We start from the raw sequence: 16,665 nt of genomic DNA on the forward strand, positions 1-16,665 counted from the left end.
CCAATGCGGCCTATTCTCACAGTCCTTCAATAAACCCTCCCTTTAGAGATTATAATGTTCACTTATTGTTCAAACTGTTCCAAGAGCCGTTTATTGGCTGTATCAGACTGCGTTAGTTTGAGCTTGTAAACCTAATATGTGCCTTATAAACTGGCAACTGAGTGTATATGCCTTACTTTCAAAACATGGACTTCATCATTTACAAGAGGGTTAAGCACATAACATAATCTATGAGAACTCTTTTTTTTTTTTTTTTTAGGAACTCACACTAATGTGTGGCCTCCAGTCCAACCTATTCATTACTCTAAGGCAGTCGGTTCGGTATTATTTACAGTATGCCAACAATTAGCATCTGAGTTAGGTCCACATTAAGCGTGAAATCATGGCATTAAACGGGGGATTATTCAGCAGAATGAAATGCAGGAGTTCCTGCAACGTTTTGTCCTGTGCTGCCTTCATGTGGATCTTTTCAGCATCAGCACCATAAAACATACTGCGAATAAGACCTGCACTATTTCACCTCTGTGCTGAATACAGCATACAAGTATTAAACTTGGTTATAACATGTGTGCCATTATTTCTGACAAAAACAAAAAGCCACCACTATTTCTTTTCACTAGGTATGCACATTTATTAGAGGAGAGTGAACCACTAAGTTGAACAGAAGAATACAGTACACATTGTCGACCTGCCAAAGGACATTCAAGGCACTTCGCGTGAGGAGAGATTCAGTAAAGATTTTAACAGTTTAATGTACATGACGAGTTCAGCATTTGGTGGAAACCTACAATCTGGTTTGTGGTAGAGTAACATCAGCTGGAGGGGAGCAGCAGGAGGCTGAAATGTAGAAGTTGTCTTTGTGTATTAAACTGGTTTTTAATCATTGCTCACTTTTCATTTTGGGCTCACAACCGAGGAAAATAAGCCGATATAATAGTGTGTCCCCCACATAACGAGGCATCACATTGTTTAAGAATCCTATCAAAACTTGTTTTCAAAATGGACAAGACGGACGAAATGTTGCATTAAATATATGTACTGAGCACTCAATTGTGTCAGAGCTATAATTAGTTCATTTTGTATCCCAAAACTCAATATTGTTATGCATCATATTACAGACATGAGAAATTCCAGCTCAAAGAATTAAAATATCATGGAAAACAGAATATTCCCCAATAAGGATTGAAATCAACCTTTAGTTACTTTACATCCTGCTATTTGACTTTAAAGTACTGTATATCCATGTTTACCCAAACCAGTTTGAAGAGAGAAATATAAAGCACATGAATATTTTAGGAGATATTTCAATTCTTTAAACTAACATTTTAACAGCTTTTCCCTGATTTGGAATGTTATCTCATCGAAAGGGAACAAAACAAGATGGTTAGTCCTGGAAAAGGGACATTATGACCAAGGAAGTTAGCTTTCTGCCTTTGGCTAGACTGGTTTGATTAAAGGAATAGCATAAATAAGCATATTTGCTTTCTTTATTACAGTAAGACGAGAAGATGAATATCAATGTCATGTTTGTGTGTTACGTATGGAGCTTTTGTCTTCATGGGGTTGGCTAGGTTAGCATAAAGACTGGAGGCAGGGCGACACAGCTAGCCTGGCTTTCTTATCAGCAACCAACACTTCTAAAGCTCACCAATAGACACATTGTATCCAATTCGTTTAAGCTGTACACAAAAAGAAACGTAATAATGACAATTTGTGGTTTAAGGGGGAGTTATCTGTTGGAACTAACTGCTGGCAGTCTTTATGTTAAGCTAGGCTAATCATGTATTTTAGAACTTCCTTTCAGAGAATGAGATGAGAAGAACGTGCTCCAGCTCTGTACTTAACAGACATGTCAATCTTCTCAACTCATTCTCTGGAAAAAAAAAATAGGGAGTAAGTGAAATTTCACAAAATGATGAACAATTCCTAAAGGAAGAGAACATCTGACACAAGTTAAAGTTGAATGCTTGTTTGGTTTCACTGGTAAGTCACACATATGAGTGGAATGTAGCTAAAACTCAGGCTACATTCTTAAGAGAATTACAGGAAATGATTTCAGGGACTTCACCTAATGTAGAATAAAATGCCCACCTTGTGGATTGGAGCGGTTGATTGAAATTAAAACATTTAGCAAATGCTGGTGAAAAGCGATATATGCTGAGGTCAGAACTTTAGTAATAGGAGGCTGGCTGTTTAGAACCATTTTGAAAGTATAAAAACATTAGCATGGCTTGCATTGTTCAGTCACTTGCATATTGAACGGAATAAAACATTCATTCCACAGTTCGATCATGTGATACAATCATTAAAACTATGAAAAAACTAAAAAACAAGGTCCATGTCCTGTTGGCAAGGGAAAAAAAGTGTCAAATGTAACATTAAAACAAATGTATGTACAGCATAATGGACTTGATAAAGCCAGTGAGCAGAGTAAGAGTACAACATTAATGCAATATCAGGTGAAAGACGACGCAGAGTCCAAACACATGGGTTACGTTCAGGGCTCTTACTACACTTAACATGTCTACAGAGCATAAAAACAAATGTGACCATCAATACACTTCTGAAAGTATTCGATATTAACAAGAAACCTTTTAATGTTTAAGTAAAAAAAAGAAAAAAAAGTATGAAAATGCCTTTTCCTGTGATTTCGTTTCCTCTGGGGTCTCTGGGTGCATACTGATGTTAAAACACGCCACTTCATGTCTTTATATACACCCTCACCCATTCCTGTGGTAATGTTTATAAAGTTTTTTATTATTTCTGAAGTCACATTTTGTACTTCTGGGGTGATCCAGCCAACCCCTCCCGCCATAAAAACTACCTTTTTCCTTAATCTAATGAGCACTATCAGCAGTAACACAGGTTCAATGTGTTGCGGTAGTGGTCCAAGTTCCTAAAAAATCAGCTGTGGTGTAGCGGATGGTGGAATAACACAGGGCTTAACAGTATAGGCTGCCCAGCAAGCCTTTAAGTGATTTATACGGCATGATCTCTCTCTTTCCCAACAGGCTCTTAATTTGAAATATCTACAGGAAGTGCAGAGGTTGTCTTGATAACAATTATGTTAATACCTGCTTAGAATTTACAGTAATGTGTTAGCCCTATAGAGCTGAAGCCATCAATCGATTTATTGATTAGACAATCGACAATATGCTAATATTTTGACAATGAACTAATCTTTAAGTCAGTTTTCAAGCAAAAATTCCAAACATTTCCTTGTTTCAGCCTTTTAATTTGAGATGATTTGCTGTTTTTCCTTCCATTATGTGATAATAAACCGAAAATCTTTGGGTTTTTAAACAAATGAAGATGATGTCCCCTCGGTCTTTATAAAAGACATTTTTCACTGTAATCTGACATTTGATAGACCGAACATTGATTAATAGAAGGCAAATCGATAATGAACATAATTGTTAGTTTCAGCCAATGTTTAACCATAGTTGATCTTATTCATTATTATAATTACCCAAAACTTGTAGAATTCCAATTATAAAGGACTAAAATATTGCAGCCATTTTGTCATCTTTGGCATTGTAAAAGGTTAAACATCTGAGCTGTTGACAAAAATATATAGTTGCTTGGAAACTGCATAGGGCGTAAAATGGGTTGGTCTGTATTTCTCCAGTATTCACTTAGAGACAGAGTAAAACAGATACAGAATTTCTCTTCTCTGCAAAAGTAGTATATAAAACCATCTGTCTATTTGCAGCACTTTTTATTAGAGATTTAAAAGATTACTCTGAAAAATCTAAGATCTAGTTATGACAAGTGCATGCTACAGGTTGACAAAATCCTGATAAACTCTAAACTAATCCTGCAGATAGAATACAATAAAATAATATCCCCTTCAATTAAAACATCATACAAAATGGAAAAATTTGGACCATAACATTTTTACATCACAAAGTAAAACAAAGGAATTTGTCAATAAACTTGAGCGGTAAGCTATACAAATAGTTTCCTGTCCTCACATGTAGGATAATAAAGAAGATACAAAAATCCCTTAAACTAGGCAAAAGTGACAAACCAGATTAATATGAAATCACCTGAGTAATTTAAACCAGCTCTACATACAACCTTTGCTGATATTGTCCCCTTTCTTTAAGCTAGTGCTCTTACCACAACTCTAAGTTACAGTGTACCATTTTCACAGTTCAATTTGACCTGTGCATGCATGATCTTAATCGTGCTTGCAGTACATATCTTACCAGAAAATGCACCTATGAAAAGATAAACTATGATTTAATTAAGAATATGTATTTACAGGAACAGAAATTAAACAAATGTAATGTGGAAGGTCATTAAAAAAATATACAACCATTTTTCCACCTTTAAGGGACAAAATATCAACCCATTTAAAAAGGTGATGGAATGCTTTTCAGAAGAGCTTATTCCAGTCTCTAGTTGCCTCCATGAGGTGCCGCTGGCCGTGACCAATCCAATCTTCTTGGTTGTTAAAGAGCCGACCACAAAACCAGCAGTCAAACACCACAGGCCTTTCTCTACAACCCGACAGAGTTTCTACTACCTCGTACTTTTTTTTGCTTTTTTTCCTTAACTTCAGTTTCAGAAGGAATCTCTCTCGGACAGAACTCTGAACTGGCTGGGGTCTTGGGTCCTCCCTGTGAGACGATGCACCTGTGGTCGAGGAATTCTTCCACAGAGCACCGAGCTCAGAGAGAGCTTGGATTGTTTTCTGAGACAGAGAGACCTTAGTAACAGCACCTTTGTGCCGGTTAACTACCTTCATGATATTGGCTACTTCAGGAATGTCAGCATCTGGATGATTGAGCACCACTACAGGTTGGTATCTACGAGGGCATTTGATCTGCTGGAGGGAACTGAATGGGGCGAGCCTTAGTGTCCTTTCAACTTCTTTGGCTACAGGCTTCCATAACACCGTAGTCTCTTTCTCAGTCAGTGCTTTATTTGCGAGTCTTCTAGCTTTATGCACCGTTGCTGGAAGCTCGTCAAATAATGCTTTCCTGCGCCTTTTCCTTTGGCTTGGAGGCCTAATTGGCCTTGGGGCCAGTATAGGTTTCTCTGCGTCGTACGGATGTACCTTTACATTCATCTGAGAGGGTGAAATGCAAGCTTCCATGACATCTTTCTGTGCAGTATTTTGTCGGTGGATCAATTTATTTACTCCATTAGAGGAATTTGTTTTGTTTGATGCCACCAGAAAACACTGGGTCTGAGGGCTGGTGGCCAAAAACAAAGGTTGACTGCTGGAGGTGGGAGCACCACTTGTAAGACGGCTACCGGTAGGAGTGACAATTTTAAATATGACTTTGTTTCCAGTACTTTCACTGGTTTGGCTACACCGAGTCCCAGTCTTTGTGTCTTGGTTGTTCAATAGTAAGTTTGATTTGGGTGGAGAAATGTAGCGGAGCAAGAATGCCTGGCGACCAGTGTGCAGACTGCTGGGTTTGTCTGCAGAGCTCACAGGCATGGCCAGAACTGGCCTCGAGTTCAACTGGAGTTGTGTACTTGCCAGTCTGAGACCAGGAGTACTGGGGGTCTGACCAAATGGAACAGACCTCTGTACAAAGTAGCAAGTTGGCGGTGTCTTTGCCGTTTTGTCTGTAGGTGTATTGTGTGGTGTGCTTGAGAAGAGAACGGGACCCTTAAAACCTGGACTGTTGATAAGGTAGTGATTTGAGGTGGTGCCAGCACCTGATTGAAGAGCAGAGAGAAGTGTGGTCCCTTTTTCAGCAACTCCTGCTTTTGGTGCTGATGCACCTGTCCTCCTGCTGTTTTGAGTAGGGGCTACTCCAGTAGGGTTACTTGATCTTTCTAACCCTGGCTTCATATAAGACACATTTATCTGAGGATTTGCAGAATTGGTTATTAGTTTGAAACCTGGAGTGGCCTTGAGCTGCACCGGAACAGCAAATCGATTCTCAGTAGTTCTCAGGAGTACCGACTGCTTACCCTCTGGCAATTGAAGAATTCGTAGAGTGGTTTTTGTTTGTTTTAAAGAATCATTACTTGCACTTGAAGATCCAACTCTTTCCTTATGAAGTTGTTGGGTAATAATTGCGTCTGAATGTTCCTCCACAAAACTGCCAAAGCAATTTGTACTACTCTTCGTTCCTGACTCTTTGTTAGATATAGGAATGTTCTCCTCCTCAATTTTGATAATATTGAAGTCTTGGAGCACTGACTCAGGATTTTCATCCTCAGTGGCAGGATCGTCAACACTAGCTATGCACTCATCAACCTCAATGTCACTCTCGGAAACCTTTTCTTGAGTTGAGTCTTCATTGCCACTTTCTGTGAATAGCTCTGGAGACTCTGCCAATGTCAAGCTAAACTGTGATGATTCACAAATACTTTCTTTGTCTGCTGAATAATCGGACATATTGTCAAAGTTTTGGGTAGTGTTGGGTGAAGTGCCAAATGTTTCCTTGGAATAATTGTGAAAATTAAATACTTCTTGGTTTGGTGAATTTTGTGTGCAGCCCATGAGACTCTCTCTGCGGCTACCTGAGGTGGGCGTGGATGATTCTGGAGGTGCTGGGTTAGTTGAAAGCTTCTTTAAATGTAGCTTGTCGTTTTTATGTTCAATCTCAGTTCCAATCCCATCAGTTTCTTCTGAGGTACTCTGAGAAGATTGGTCGTCATTTTCTATAATGTTAAAGGAAGAGTTCCCTTTGTGTTTGTCAATGAATTTGTCTGCTTCTGTATCAGTCATCAATAACTCATCTGCAGCCCCACAGTTTTCAATCGTTTCTTTGGAGAGTTGTTTGGAAAGCAATTGTTCCTCAGCAACTTTTGAAGGTGAAGTTAACGGAGTGACCATGTTAAATGTTGCAGAGTTATTATCAAACTTACTTCTTTCTGAGCAGGTGGTTTGACTTGGGGGACTATGGTCACCCACATGATCAGAGTCATTTGTCATTGGATATAACGTATCTGCACAAGTTGAAGACCTACCTAGTAAAGGATTATCTTGCTCTCCAACATCATCTCTAGGTGGGGTGGACTCAAGGTTGCAAATAGAGGTTTCTTCCTCCTCTATCTTAACTTTTACTGCCATAATATCGCCTTGATCTATCTGTATGCAAGATTCACTTCTTGGTGAAAGGGCAAAACTTTGTGATGTTGAGGTCTTGCTATTGGAGCATTCCCCATTCTCATTGTGGACTCTACTTTTCTCCAACACAGGATTTGGTGCTGAGGAGCCCACATCTTCAATCAAGGAATGGTTTTGAATGGATGAATCTTGCTTTGCTGTGGGTATCACTTTGAGAACTAAATGTTTTTTGCCATCAACCATCTTGAATCCCATCACTTTGGTTGTACAGTTGGGGGGAAGAGAGATTTTGTTCTTAACCATCAGAACAGTCAGACCATTAGGATTGCTGTGACTTCCAGCATCAGAACTTTCAGAGTTGTCACATTCCTGTAACATTACCGACATTGACTGCTCTGTGTTATGAGAGCCTTTGCCCGAATTTTTGTTTTCCTTTTTTGAATCCACAAAGTGGTGGGTCTCCTCAACGGATATCTCTGGTTTGATTAGCCTGCCATTTTGGCTGGGTAAACTCCCGGACAGACAGTTCAGTTTTGATATCCTCTGAGCCTCTTGTGAGTCACCACTCTTTTTCACCAAAAGTTTTAAGATTGCAGATGCATTTCCTGGGCTGCCACTATCGTCTAAAGCCTTCAATACATTCCTTCTCTCAGCTTCCTCTTTGTGAACAGCTGCTGTGTGTTTCTTAAGATACTCGCTTCTTGCTGCACCATATCCACAGATCTGACAAGTGTAGGGGAATGAACCCGAATGAGCTTTCAGGTGCTTCTGGTGATCCTCCTCGTTCAAGCCGATATGTCTGCATTTTGAACACTTCCAAGGACTCTCATTATGATGATGGATGTGCTGGACGAATGTACCTGCGTCCAGAGTTGTAAAGTCACACCAGTCACAGGTAAACTGTCCATTTAGACTGTGACACATGATGTAGTGTCTGGTGAGCAAAAGCAGAGAGTACTGAACATCGTTGTTGCAGAGCTCGCATGTAACCAGAGTATTCCTGTGCTCAATCCGATGGCGTTGAAGAGCAGGGAACTCGTTTGTGACAAAACCGCACAGGTCACAAGGGTATGTAGGAAGGGTTCCTTTATGGGCCGCTCGGAAATGTTTAAGGAGATCATTGGGGCTGTATGTGCAATCATCTTTACACACAGAGCATCCAAAACTCAGAATCTTTCCAGAGAAAACAGCCCCCTGCTGAATTTTACAATGGGCTTTATTCAGAGTTGGTTTATCTTTCTTGGTGGAACTCCCATGCTCCTTAATGGAAGATTCTTCTGCATTATTGAAGAGTGACCCATCCGTGACTTCTCTGAAATGCTTAAACACAAAGTCTTTTACCTTTTCTTTTTCATCCCCTGTTACTGATATGTTGCAGTTTTTGGCAGAATCATTAAGTATTGTGAGGTCTTCTTCCATAGTTGTAAATCTACAGTTATCTGTAAGAGAAGTAAACACATGTGGTTTTCATTAGTACAATCAATAGGATCCAATTTACTCTAAATGTGTTTAACATTGCTGTAGAGTAGAAAAACAACACAAAGTAGGCCTTCTATGTATGTACTACAGAGCAGATATCCAATAAAATGGAATGTGTATATTAGCTACACATTTCCAATGTCAGCATCAGTCATTCCTCCTGTTCTCTGTCCTCCCTCTGATCCGATTCACTGCCTGTGCTGGTAGAGGGAGGAGGGGCTGCCTTGTCTCAGCCAGCACCACAGTGTACAAGAAATTTAACAAGAAATTTAAAGAAACTTGGCAAACTAAGCTAAACCGTTAGACTAGACGGCTTCTGTTTTAGCTTGTGTAGCCAAGAGTTTGCTATTAAGAATAGGTTAATAAATTAAAGCTAATCACTTAGCTAATTGTTAAGCTGCAAATGTATTTTTAATATTTTGGAACTTCTTGTATCGCTGCTCAAGAAAGACTATTTGTATACATACAAGAATAAAAGCAATGTTGATTCTTTTCTCACAAAGAACCGATGAGAGAATCAATAAGGAACCGAACCGATAAGCAGAATTGATAAGATTACTAGTATCGATAAAATCCTAAAGATACCCATCCATCACTGGCACGTTGAGTCCACCAAGAGTTGTAGTTTTGCCAGATTATTAACCTCAATAGGGTAAAGTTAATTAACTTGAAGGATGAGCCTGAAACAACTCATTGCATGGCAAAGAAAGTCCATAGTTTCATTTCAAAAGCCAGTGTGCGATGCGGTGATGCGCTTTGACCAACAACACAATGAGGCAGAGTTTACTGACAAATCAACCGCACACCCCGTTTACAAAAGACAGCTAACGGAGTGAAACTCAGATGATCCTCCTGCCTGTTACAGCGACAAACATCCAACCAGATGTGTTGATCAGCGGTGACACACTGGTCTATATGTAACATGTGCACCAGTGAAACTGTGATTTGATCTTTAACCTGAGTAGCAGACCTGGGAGTCATCCACGGTGCAAGGAGCATACCAGTGTTGTCCGTGTAGACGGAAGTGACACGCATTGCTTGGAGAGTATGCTGACTGCTCACTGATGGCTCAATCAGAGATCACAATACTCCAAGTCTCTCTTCCCTGCTCACATGCAAATGTACTTCTTAAACACTTGTTCCTTTGCTCTCATGCAAAGCAAAGTAAAAATCTCAGTAAAAAAAAAAAAAAAGAGTTGGAGACTACATATGAATTTGCCTTAATGAAGCCTCAAACTTCCCACGCCGGTAGAGTAACACATTATAGTTTGTGTCTGAAATAAAATAAAGTGAAATAAAGAAAACCCAGACTGAGAACAACCACCATGTAGAGGAACAAATGGAACAGTTTCGACCAAAAGAAACATAAAAATGGTTGACGTGTCCCGCAGAAGCATGCGGCTCATTTTGGTCCATAGCCTGACAACTGTTAAACTTAGCAGTGAAGCCGGCACGGGACGCGCCATAAAATGACGTAATCAGGGCCGGCGTGTGGGACGCATAGTGGTCGGGGTGTTGGTCGTGTGCCTCTACATTTTTGTAACTTGCCGCAACTTCAAGTGATTGTCACAAATAGTTTACTGATAAAAGCACTATTTATATGTCTAGGGATTATATAAAGAAGACCAGTTCACTTTTGCTTTAGAAACAGGAGGTCTTAAAAATCTACATTCAAGTAAATATTTTGCAGCAAAATAAAATAGTTTACAGAATATTCAACCTTTGGTTCTTTATAATGCTTTTAACACTTAACTTGTTTATTTACAGGGCTTGTACAAAGGCAATAAAGTAGTCCCTGAATATGAAATATGAGTTTACACATAATTACAATCCCTCGCAGTCATTGTGGAGAGGCCGCCCAACAAAACCTCAGAACGCTGGACGTAGCTTTTTTTCCTCTCAGCAGCCGAATACGCTCTCTCCTCATTGGGAACAACTGACATTTTTCTTTTTTTTTTAAAAGAAGCTGGTGCTTACAGGTTTAGGAGGCGGACCATTAAATTAGCCGAACAAAGTGACAAAAATGAGTGACAACACATTTAAGCAGTTATTACCTGTACTCCTTTAGGACAAACTCAGACATTAATGCATGTCGGGTCTGAAGAAGAGGTCGCAGTGTGGCCACTGTGCCTGTAAAACAGAAGTGAAATAAAATGGTAATTTAACCCCCAAGTTCTCAATACTGATACATTATTAGTCTCATATTACTAAAAATATTCCCCATCAACAAACCAGTGAACACTGGCTCTGCTAAACATTAGGGGTGGGAATCGCGAGAGATCCCGCGATACGATATTATCACGATACTGCGATATTATCACGATACTGCGATATGCTGAGTATTGCGATAACATATATTGCAATTTATTACCTTTTTTCAACTGGAAATGATGTCCCCAAAGGAAAACTGTGTCAACATGTTTTATCTAATAAGATAAATTTTCAGTCTGTTCATCTCACTTCAATCATCTTTACCAACACTGTCATAAATGTTGCGTGCACCTGACAAACTGAACTGAATGCAAACGTGTCTATAACTTCTATAAGTACGATATAAGAGTTATATAACTGGTATAACTTGCGATGCGTGGACGTCGAGGGCAGAGAGCCAGTTATGCGCTGCACTCTCCCCATGAGCCTGGCTGCTGCGGCAGATTTAATGCCCGTTGTGAGGCCAGATTTTTGGCGGGTGAGCGAAACACTTCACATGCAGCCAGGCACATAGAACAGCACCGATCGATCCGAGCTCCATTGAGAAAACAAGTACAAATGGGCGGCATTACGTAGTTATTTTGGAGTCCCTTTTTGTCGGTTTATTTCCGTTAAATCACAGCCAAATCAGTTTATTTTGTGTTCATACAGCTGTAGTAAACAGCCGACGTGTGGCTTGCTAGACACAGTGAGCTCGATGAAATCCACGGAGCTCCTCCGGACTATGTTATGAACCCAGACATGACGGCGTTTAGTTCCCCGTGATATCTGGGACTTCCACAACACGTACTAATCAGAAATAGAGGTTATTTTTTCCACGGTTGATGGCGGACAGTTGAACGGCTTTCAGGGCGATAAGCCGCGCCCCCTCTCCGACGCGATTCACGCGAATGAACACAAATAGTCCCCGGCGAGACCGGCGCTGCGAATGACGCGATTCGCGCCGTGTTAATCTCTGTAGAGTTTGGGCACAGCTGTGTCGGTGAAAGAACGCCGCAAAGGCCTTCCTTGTTAAATAAAAATCCAAATAAGTCCAGACGTCTGATTCAAACGCGGACGGCGCATTTCTGATTTCTTTCTCTGATCGATGTCTCTCTTTGTTTTGACCAACTTCCTACCAATCTCACTGACCCATGACCTCTTCTGGCCTCACCAGAAAACAACCCAGCATCATCTAATGGACTGAAAAAGCAATTGATTTTATTTTTCTAGTACCAAAAAGTTTATAGTTTATAGAAGAAAAGATCGATACTTGGCTTCCGTGAATCGATACAATATCGCCACACAAAATATCGTGATACTATGCTGTATCCATTTTTTCCCCCACCCCTACTAAACATCATGCCACACTGCTGAGTGACTAGAGTACACATGCGTTAGTTCTGAAATGTATAGACCGGCTTTTCACTGACAGCAAGATCAGTTAAGTCCACTTTGCGGCAATCATATTCCTAACCAGAGTAGTAATAAAAGCATTAACAGGAAAACAACCCGAACTGCATCACTTTTACAAGTGAGCAGACCTGTACAGTTACAATACAACATGACAACTGAACCCAGTATGAAACATTCCCAAAATGCAGCTTCTCAAGCTGCGAGGATTGGCTGCTTTTCATTATCCAAGGAGATAACTACAGTACCCAATGGTTCCAACCTTAGAAGCTTAAATTGTAACGTTGATATTTGAATTATTATTAAAAGTAACTTACAGAAACTATAGCTACCTTCCACCTGCCCCCCTCCCCTCTCTAACACTCAGTGAGCGTTGCTTAGTGCAAAATTCAAAAACAACGATTCACGCGAATCGTTGTTCACACACGTTCACACAAACGTGTATTAACGGGGCGGTTTAGCAGCAAATAGCACCATAAATTACATGCAACCACTATAACAAGAAATCATATTGTTTTTTCTTTTATGGCGATGACGTCAGAAAATACAACAATAGACATTCAAAGCTTCATTTGAAGACCTAAAAACAACAACAACAAAAAGACATTCGATACAGCTCTTTAAAGTGAAAACCACACTTCTTTAACACTGAATCACAGTGAACCATATTTTAAATTCCACACACTCTTTTTTCCTTGTCAAAATCTTGCGCCTACATTGCCCACAATGCAATGGACTGCCGAGAGTTCGGTCAGAGATTGGGCCTGTTATGCAAGTAGCAGCTAACATGCAGATGATATGAGGAGCTACAGCGCTCTCATGAACTCACTTCACACCCACATTTTATTTTTTCATTTTCAAACTTAAGAATCCTTCAGACACGCGAAACTCAAAAGACATCACATCAGACTTCAAGCAGCTCCCTCTGGGAGACACTAAAAGCTTTATACAACTGTTTTACACAAATACTCTAGTACTCCCAACACCTGGAAACAGACTTTGATGAGGAAAACTGGTGGCGTTCCCCCGCAATACCTTTGGCCTGTTACTCAAACAAAATGAGCAGTGTAAGGACCTCACTTTGATTATTTTCTGACATTTTATTGACAAAGCAAGTGATCAATTGTTCAGCCGATTAGTTAAACAAACATTTCTGAAAATACACTTTAGTCATTAAAGTATGCAGGGTTTTCCAAGTTTTTGTACCCACCAGACTAACTTTTACACCTTCGGAAAGAGTGAGCATTAACCCTATTGAACGTGAAATGACAGAGTAATCCAGATTATCAACACTGGGGAAATGTTTTAGCACGCAGCATACGTCCCCTGTGCCACATTTACCGGATTCAGAGTGCCTAATCGCATACCCAGCATGCAACAGAGAGTGCTCTTCTTAAACATGTTAATTAAAGGCTTTACCAACCCGAATTCAACATTAAACATATTAAGTATTCATGTAAGGTCAGCAAGGGGACCTACATTAGCCTTCAACTCCATACGTCTCAGTCAGCTGTCAACCCTGTGGATCTGAGGCAGCCATGTTGGGGGGAAAAATGGCTGCCGTGATTTTATGACTTATCTGCACCGGCTACTTCAGTCAGCCTGAGAGAATTGAATCTCTGCTAACATTGTCTTCAACACACACACTTGGGCTGGTGTGAATCATTTAAATACCAATAACGTACTCTCCAAATCAAATTAAACTACACAGGAGAGAAGCCTACACATATTTTGTATTATTTCTAATAAAACTGGATGAAACTAATAGTGTAATTAAACTGAGCAGGACTTTAGTGAACACCTGGACTGCAGACAGGTATGGCTCCTCTCTGCCCGCGCTATCTAACGTTAGATGGGAGAGATATAAAAGAAGCTTGGAGATGAGGAAAAGTTGCATCGTCTCATAACTGATCACACTCCAGCAGCCCCAGTCACATCACACAGGGGACAACTACAACATGTTGCAAATATGTGAAGCTCTGCCTTAACCTCGAAGTGCGACATCTTTATATAATGTATGTTTACTTATTCCGAGTGACTTGCTCCATAGTCGCTTAAGTTTAGGAAACGCGAGGGAACGCTGCATCAGTGGGATAATTAAAAGGCTGTAGACGGACAGCAACAAAGGACTCCAGAATGAACGCTGCGATATGTTACTGCACTGTGGCAATTATGATATCGACACACGGGAAACAGACGAGCCACTTCGCGATCATGTTAAGTGTCTGTAGAGTTGAATAACCAGTTATTTTACACCAAAATAAAGCCCCCTCCCACGCGAAGACATTTAAAGTTACGGAAAACCAGTTATATCTTACTATGAACTCGATGGAAGTTCAGGTGACGTCCCCGTCAACGTCCGGCATTGTAACAAGGAGGTTACGGTACAAAAAAACACACAGTCGAACATTTGCCTTCCTTCTCTCCTCTCTATGGATCCACAGCGACGGCGGCCATGACAGTCCATCCGGGTACTGACGTGCTCTTAACACTCATGTAGAAGCGGATGAATATGTATTGCTTGTCATATACCAAACTAGTGCCGCGAAGGGCATTTTTTCGTGGAAAACACAGTTGAAACAACTTTCACTCAAGTGGAAATATGTTCTGTTTCACGAAACGCCCATAAGAACATTGCTGCTGTTTTCGCAGCATGAGCTCTACGTCATTCACTGTCTGTGTGTGTGCGTGTGTGTGTGTGTATGTTCTAGGTGGAAGAAGAAGCAATGGGCAGCAATGGCGGATATACGCCATTTCCTACTGAGTGCGTTTCATGTAGGCTGATATGCCTTTGTTGATTCCCGATCGGGCGTTGTTTGTATTCCACTCTAAATACTTATAATTAATCATCTCTCTCTCTCTCTCTCTCTCTCTCTCTCTCTCTCTCTCTCTCTCTCTCTCTCTCTCTCTCCCTCTCCCTCGGTCTCTGTATCACACACACTTCTAATAATGGAGGATGTGAAGCTCATACCAGCTCATGTAGGTACATCACCCTGTCAGTGCATACTACATTATAGCAGTATGCACTGACAGTGTTACACCAGCTATATTAGCTCCCTGGATTTAAAAGGTGTCAGTTATTAATAAATATATGTGTCTCTGCTAGCCTCCCTCTTTCCCTCTGCCCCTTTGAGAATTAAGAATTGATAATTATCCGTTCAACCCCATATAGAATGTTACAAAATAAATAAACACAAACTATTTGCCAATGTAAGTCATTTAAAAACTTCTCCCACCTCAAGGTCCATATTGGAGCTGCCCTGGTCTTTTGATCACGTCAGGTGATCTTTATCACCACATGGAATTTGTTCAGGTATTCTGCAATTGCAGAAACTAATATTTCCTAATTTATTCAAAATGTTAAGCAGTCAGGGTCATATTTCCTCACCACAAGCTTAGGAGCTTTTACTGGCCCAGGCTTGTTCCCTGCATCACTTTTTCATTTAATAAAAACAATCCATTTTGTGTCATAGCATTTGAAGGGAATTATAAGAGGGTTTGTCTCTACCTGATACATTGTTGTGATTGAACTGGTCATGGAAATTATGCTTTATTTGAGATGCAATGCTTTTTTGTTTAAGTGAAATCTTGAGCACATTGAAAAAAATAACATTGTAAATTACCCCCACACCCCCAAATATTTTTACTTTATAAAAACTTTATACCTCCGCGGACCACTATTACATAAAGTTAAGAGATGGCCATCTTATTATTATTATTATTATTATAAACAGAGCCACCTAGAAGCATGATACAGGATTAATATTAGATTAAAGTATAGCCACATTTGGCATATGTCCTATTAAGGGTCATTTGCAGTCCAGCCTCTCTTTTCTTCTCTCCTCTACCTCTTCATCTACACTTCCTTCAGAGCTCTCCTCCATCATCCTCTGCAAGAGCAGAGTCATCTAAGGATTCATGTATTGCCACATTTGGCATATTAAGGATACCATATAGGCACATGTCGAGCCTATATGGTATTTAGCAAGGGTGTAAATATAAAACTGGAGCCTGGCCTTCCAACAATAAGTTGGGCAAAGAAAGACACAATTTCTATGTAGTTGTAAAATATTTGATCAACAATGGTGCTGTTTGATAAATATTCCCTCAAAAAAGCAAACCCATCTCTGTCATAGTTTTAATAGGGTAAAATAGTTTTTATAGCGTGCACTGAGGCCCGTCATAGTAGCGTGCACGGGGGCCGTCATCATAGAGTGCACTGAGGCCCGTCATCATAGCGTGCACTGGGGCCCTTCATAATAGCGTGCACTGGGGCCCTTCATAGCGTGCACTGGGACCTGTCATAATAGCACTGGGGCCCGTCATCATAGCGTGCACTTGGGCCCTTCATAATAGCATGTACTGGGGCCCTTCATAGCGTGCACTGAGGCCCGTCATAGTAGCGTGCACTAGGGCCCTTCATAGTGTGCACTGAGGCCCGTCATCATAGCGTGCACTGGGACCCGTCATAATTGCGTGGACTGGGACCCGTCATAGCGTGCAGGGGGGCCCGTCATAATAGCGTGCACTGGGGCCGGTCA

At 40.6% G+C, this 16,665-nt stretch overlaps 1 protein-coding gene across 1 annotated transcript; it reads right to left on the reverse strand.

The window, feature by feature from the left end:
- Positions 1–620: 620 nt before the first annotated feature.
- Positions 621–14,582, reverse strand: LOC306712738 (zinc finger protein 518A). Its single transcript, XM_079182148.1, has 3 exons — positions 14,443–14,582; positions 10,576–10,651; positions 621–8,481 (listed from the first exon to the last, which is right to left on the reverse strand). The coding sequence occupies exon 3, from the start codon at positions 8,459–8,461 to the stop codon at positions 4,382–4,384; it is 4,080 nt and encodes a 1,359-aa protein (XP_079038274.1). The 5' UTR covers positions 8,462–8,481; positions 10,576–10,651; positions 14,443–14,582; the 3' UTR covers positions 621–4,381.
- Positions 14,583–16,665: the final 2,083 nt, after the last annotated feature.

The sequence above is a fragment of the Pholis gunnellus genome (assembly GCF_910591455.1).
Source record: "Pholis gunnellus genome assembly, chromosome: 21".
NCBI classification, from domain to species: Eukaryota; Metazoa; Chordata; class Actinopteri; order Perciformes; family Pholidae; genus Pholis; species Pholis gunnellus.

Bases quoted from the DNA above. Each gene is read 5' to 3' on its own strand.
- LOC306712738 (XM_079182148.1), bottom strand. From the start codon at position 8,461: ATGGAAGAAGACCTCACAATACTTAATGATTCTGCCAAAAACTGCAAC.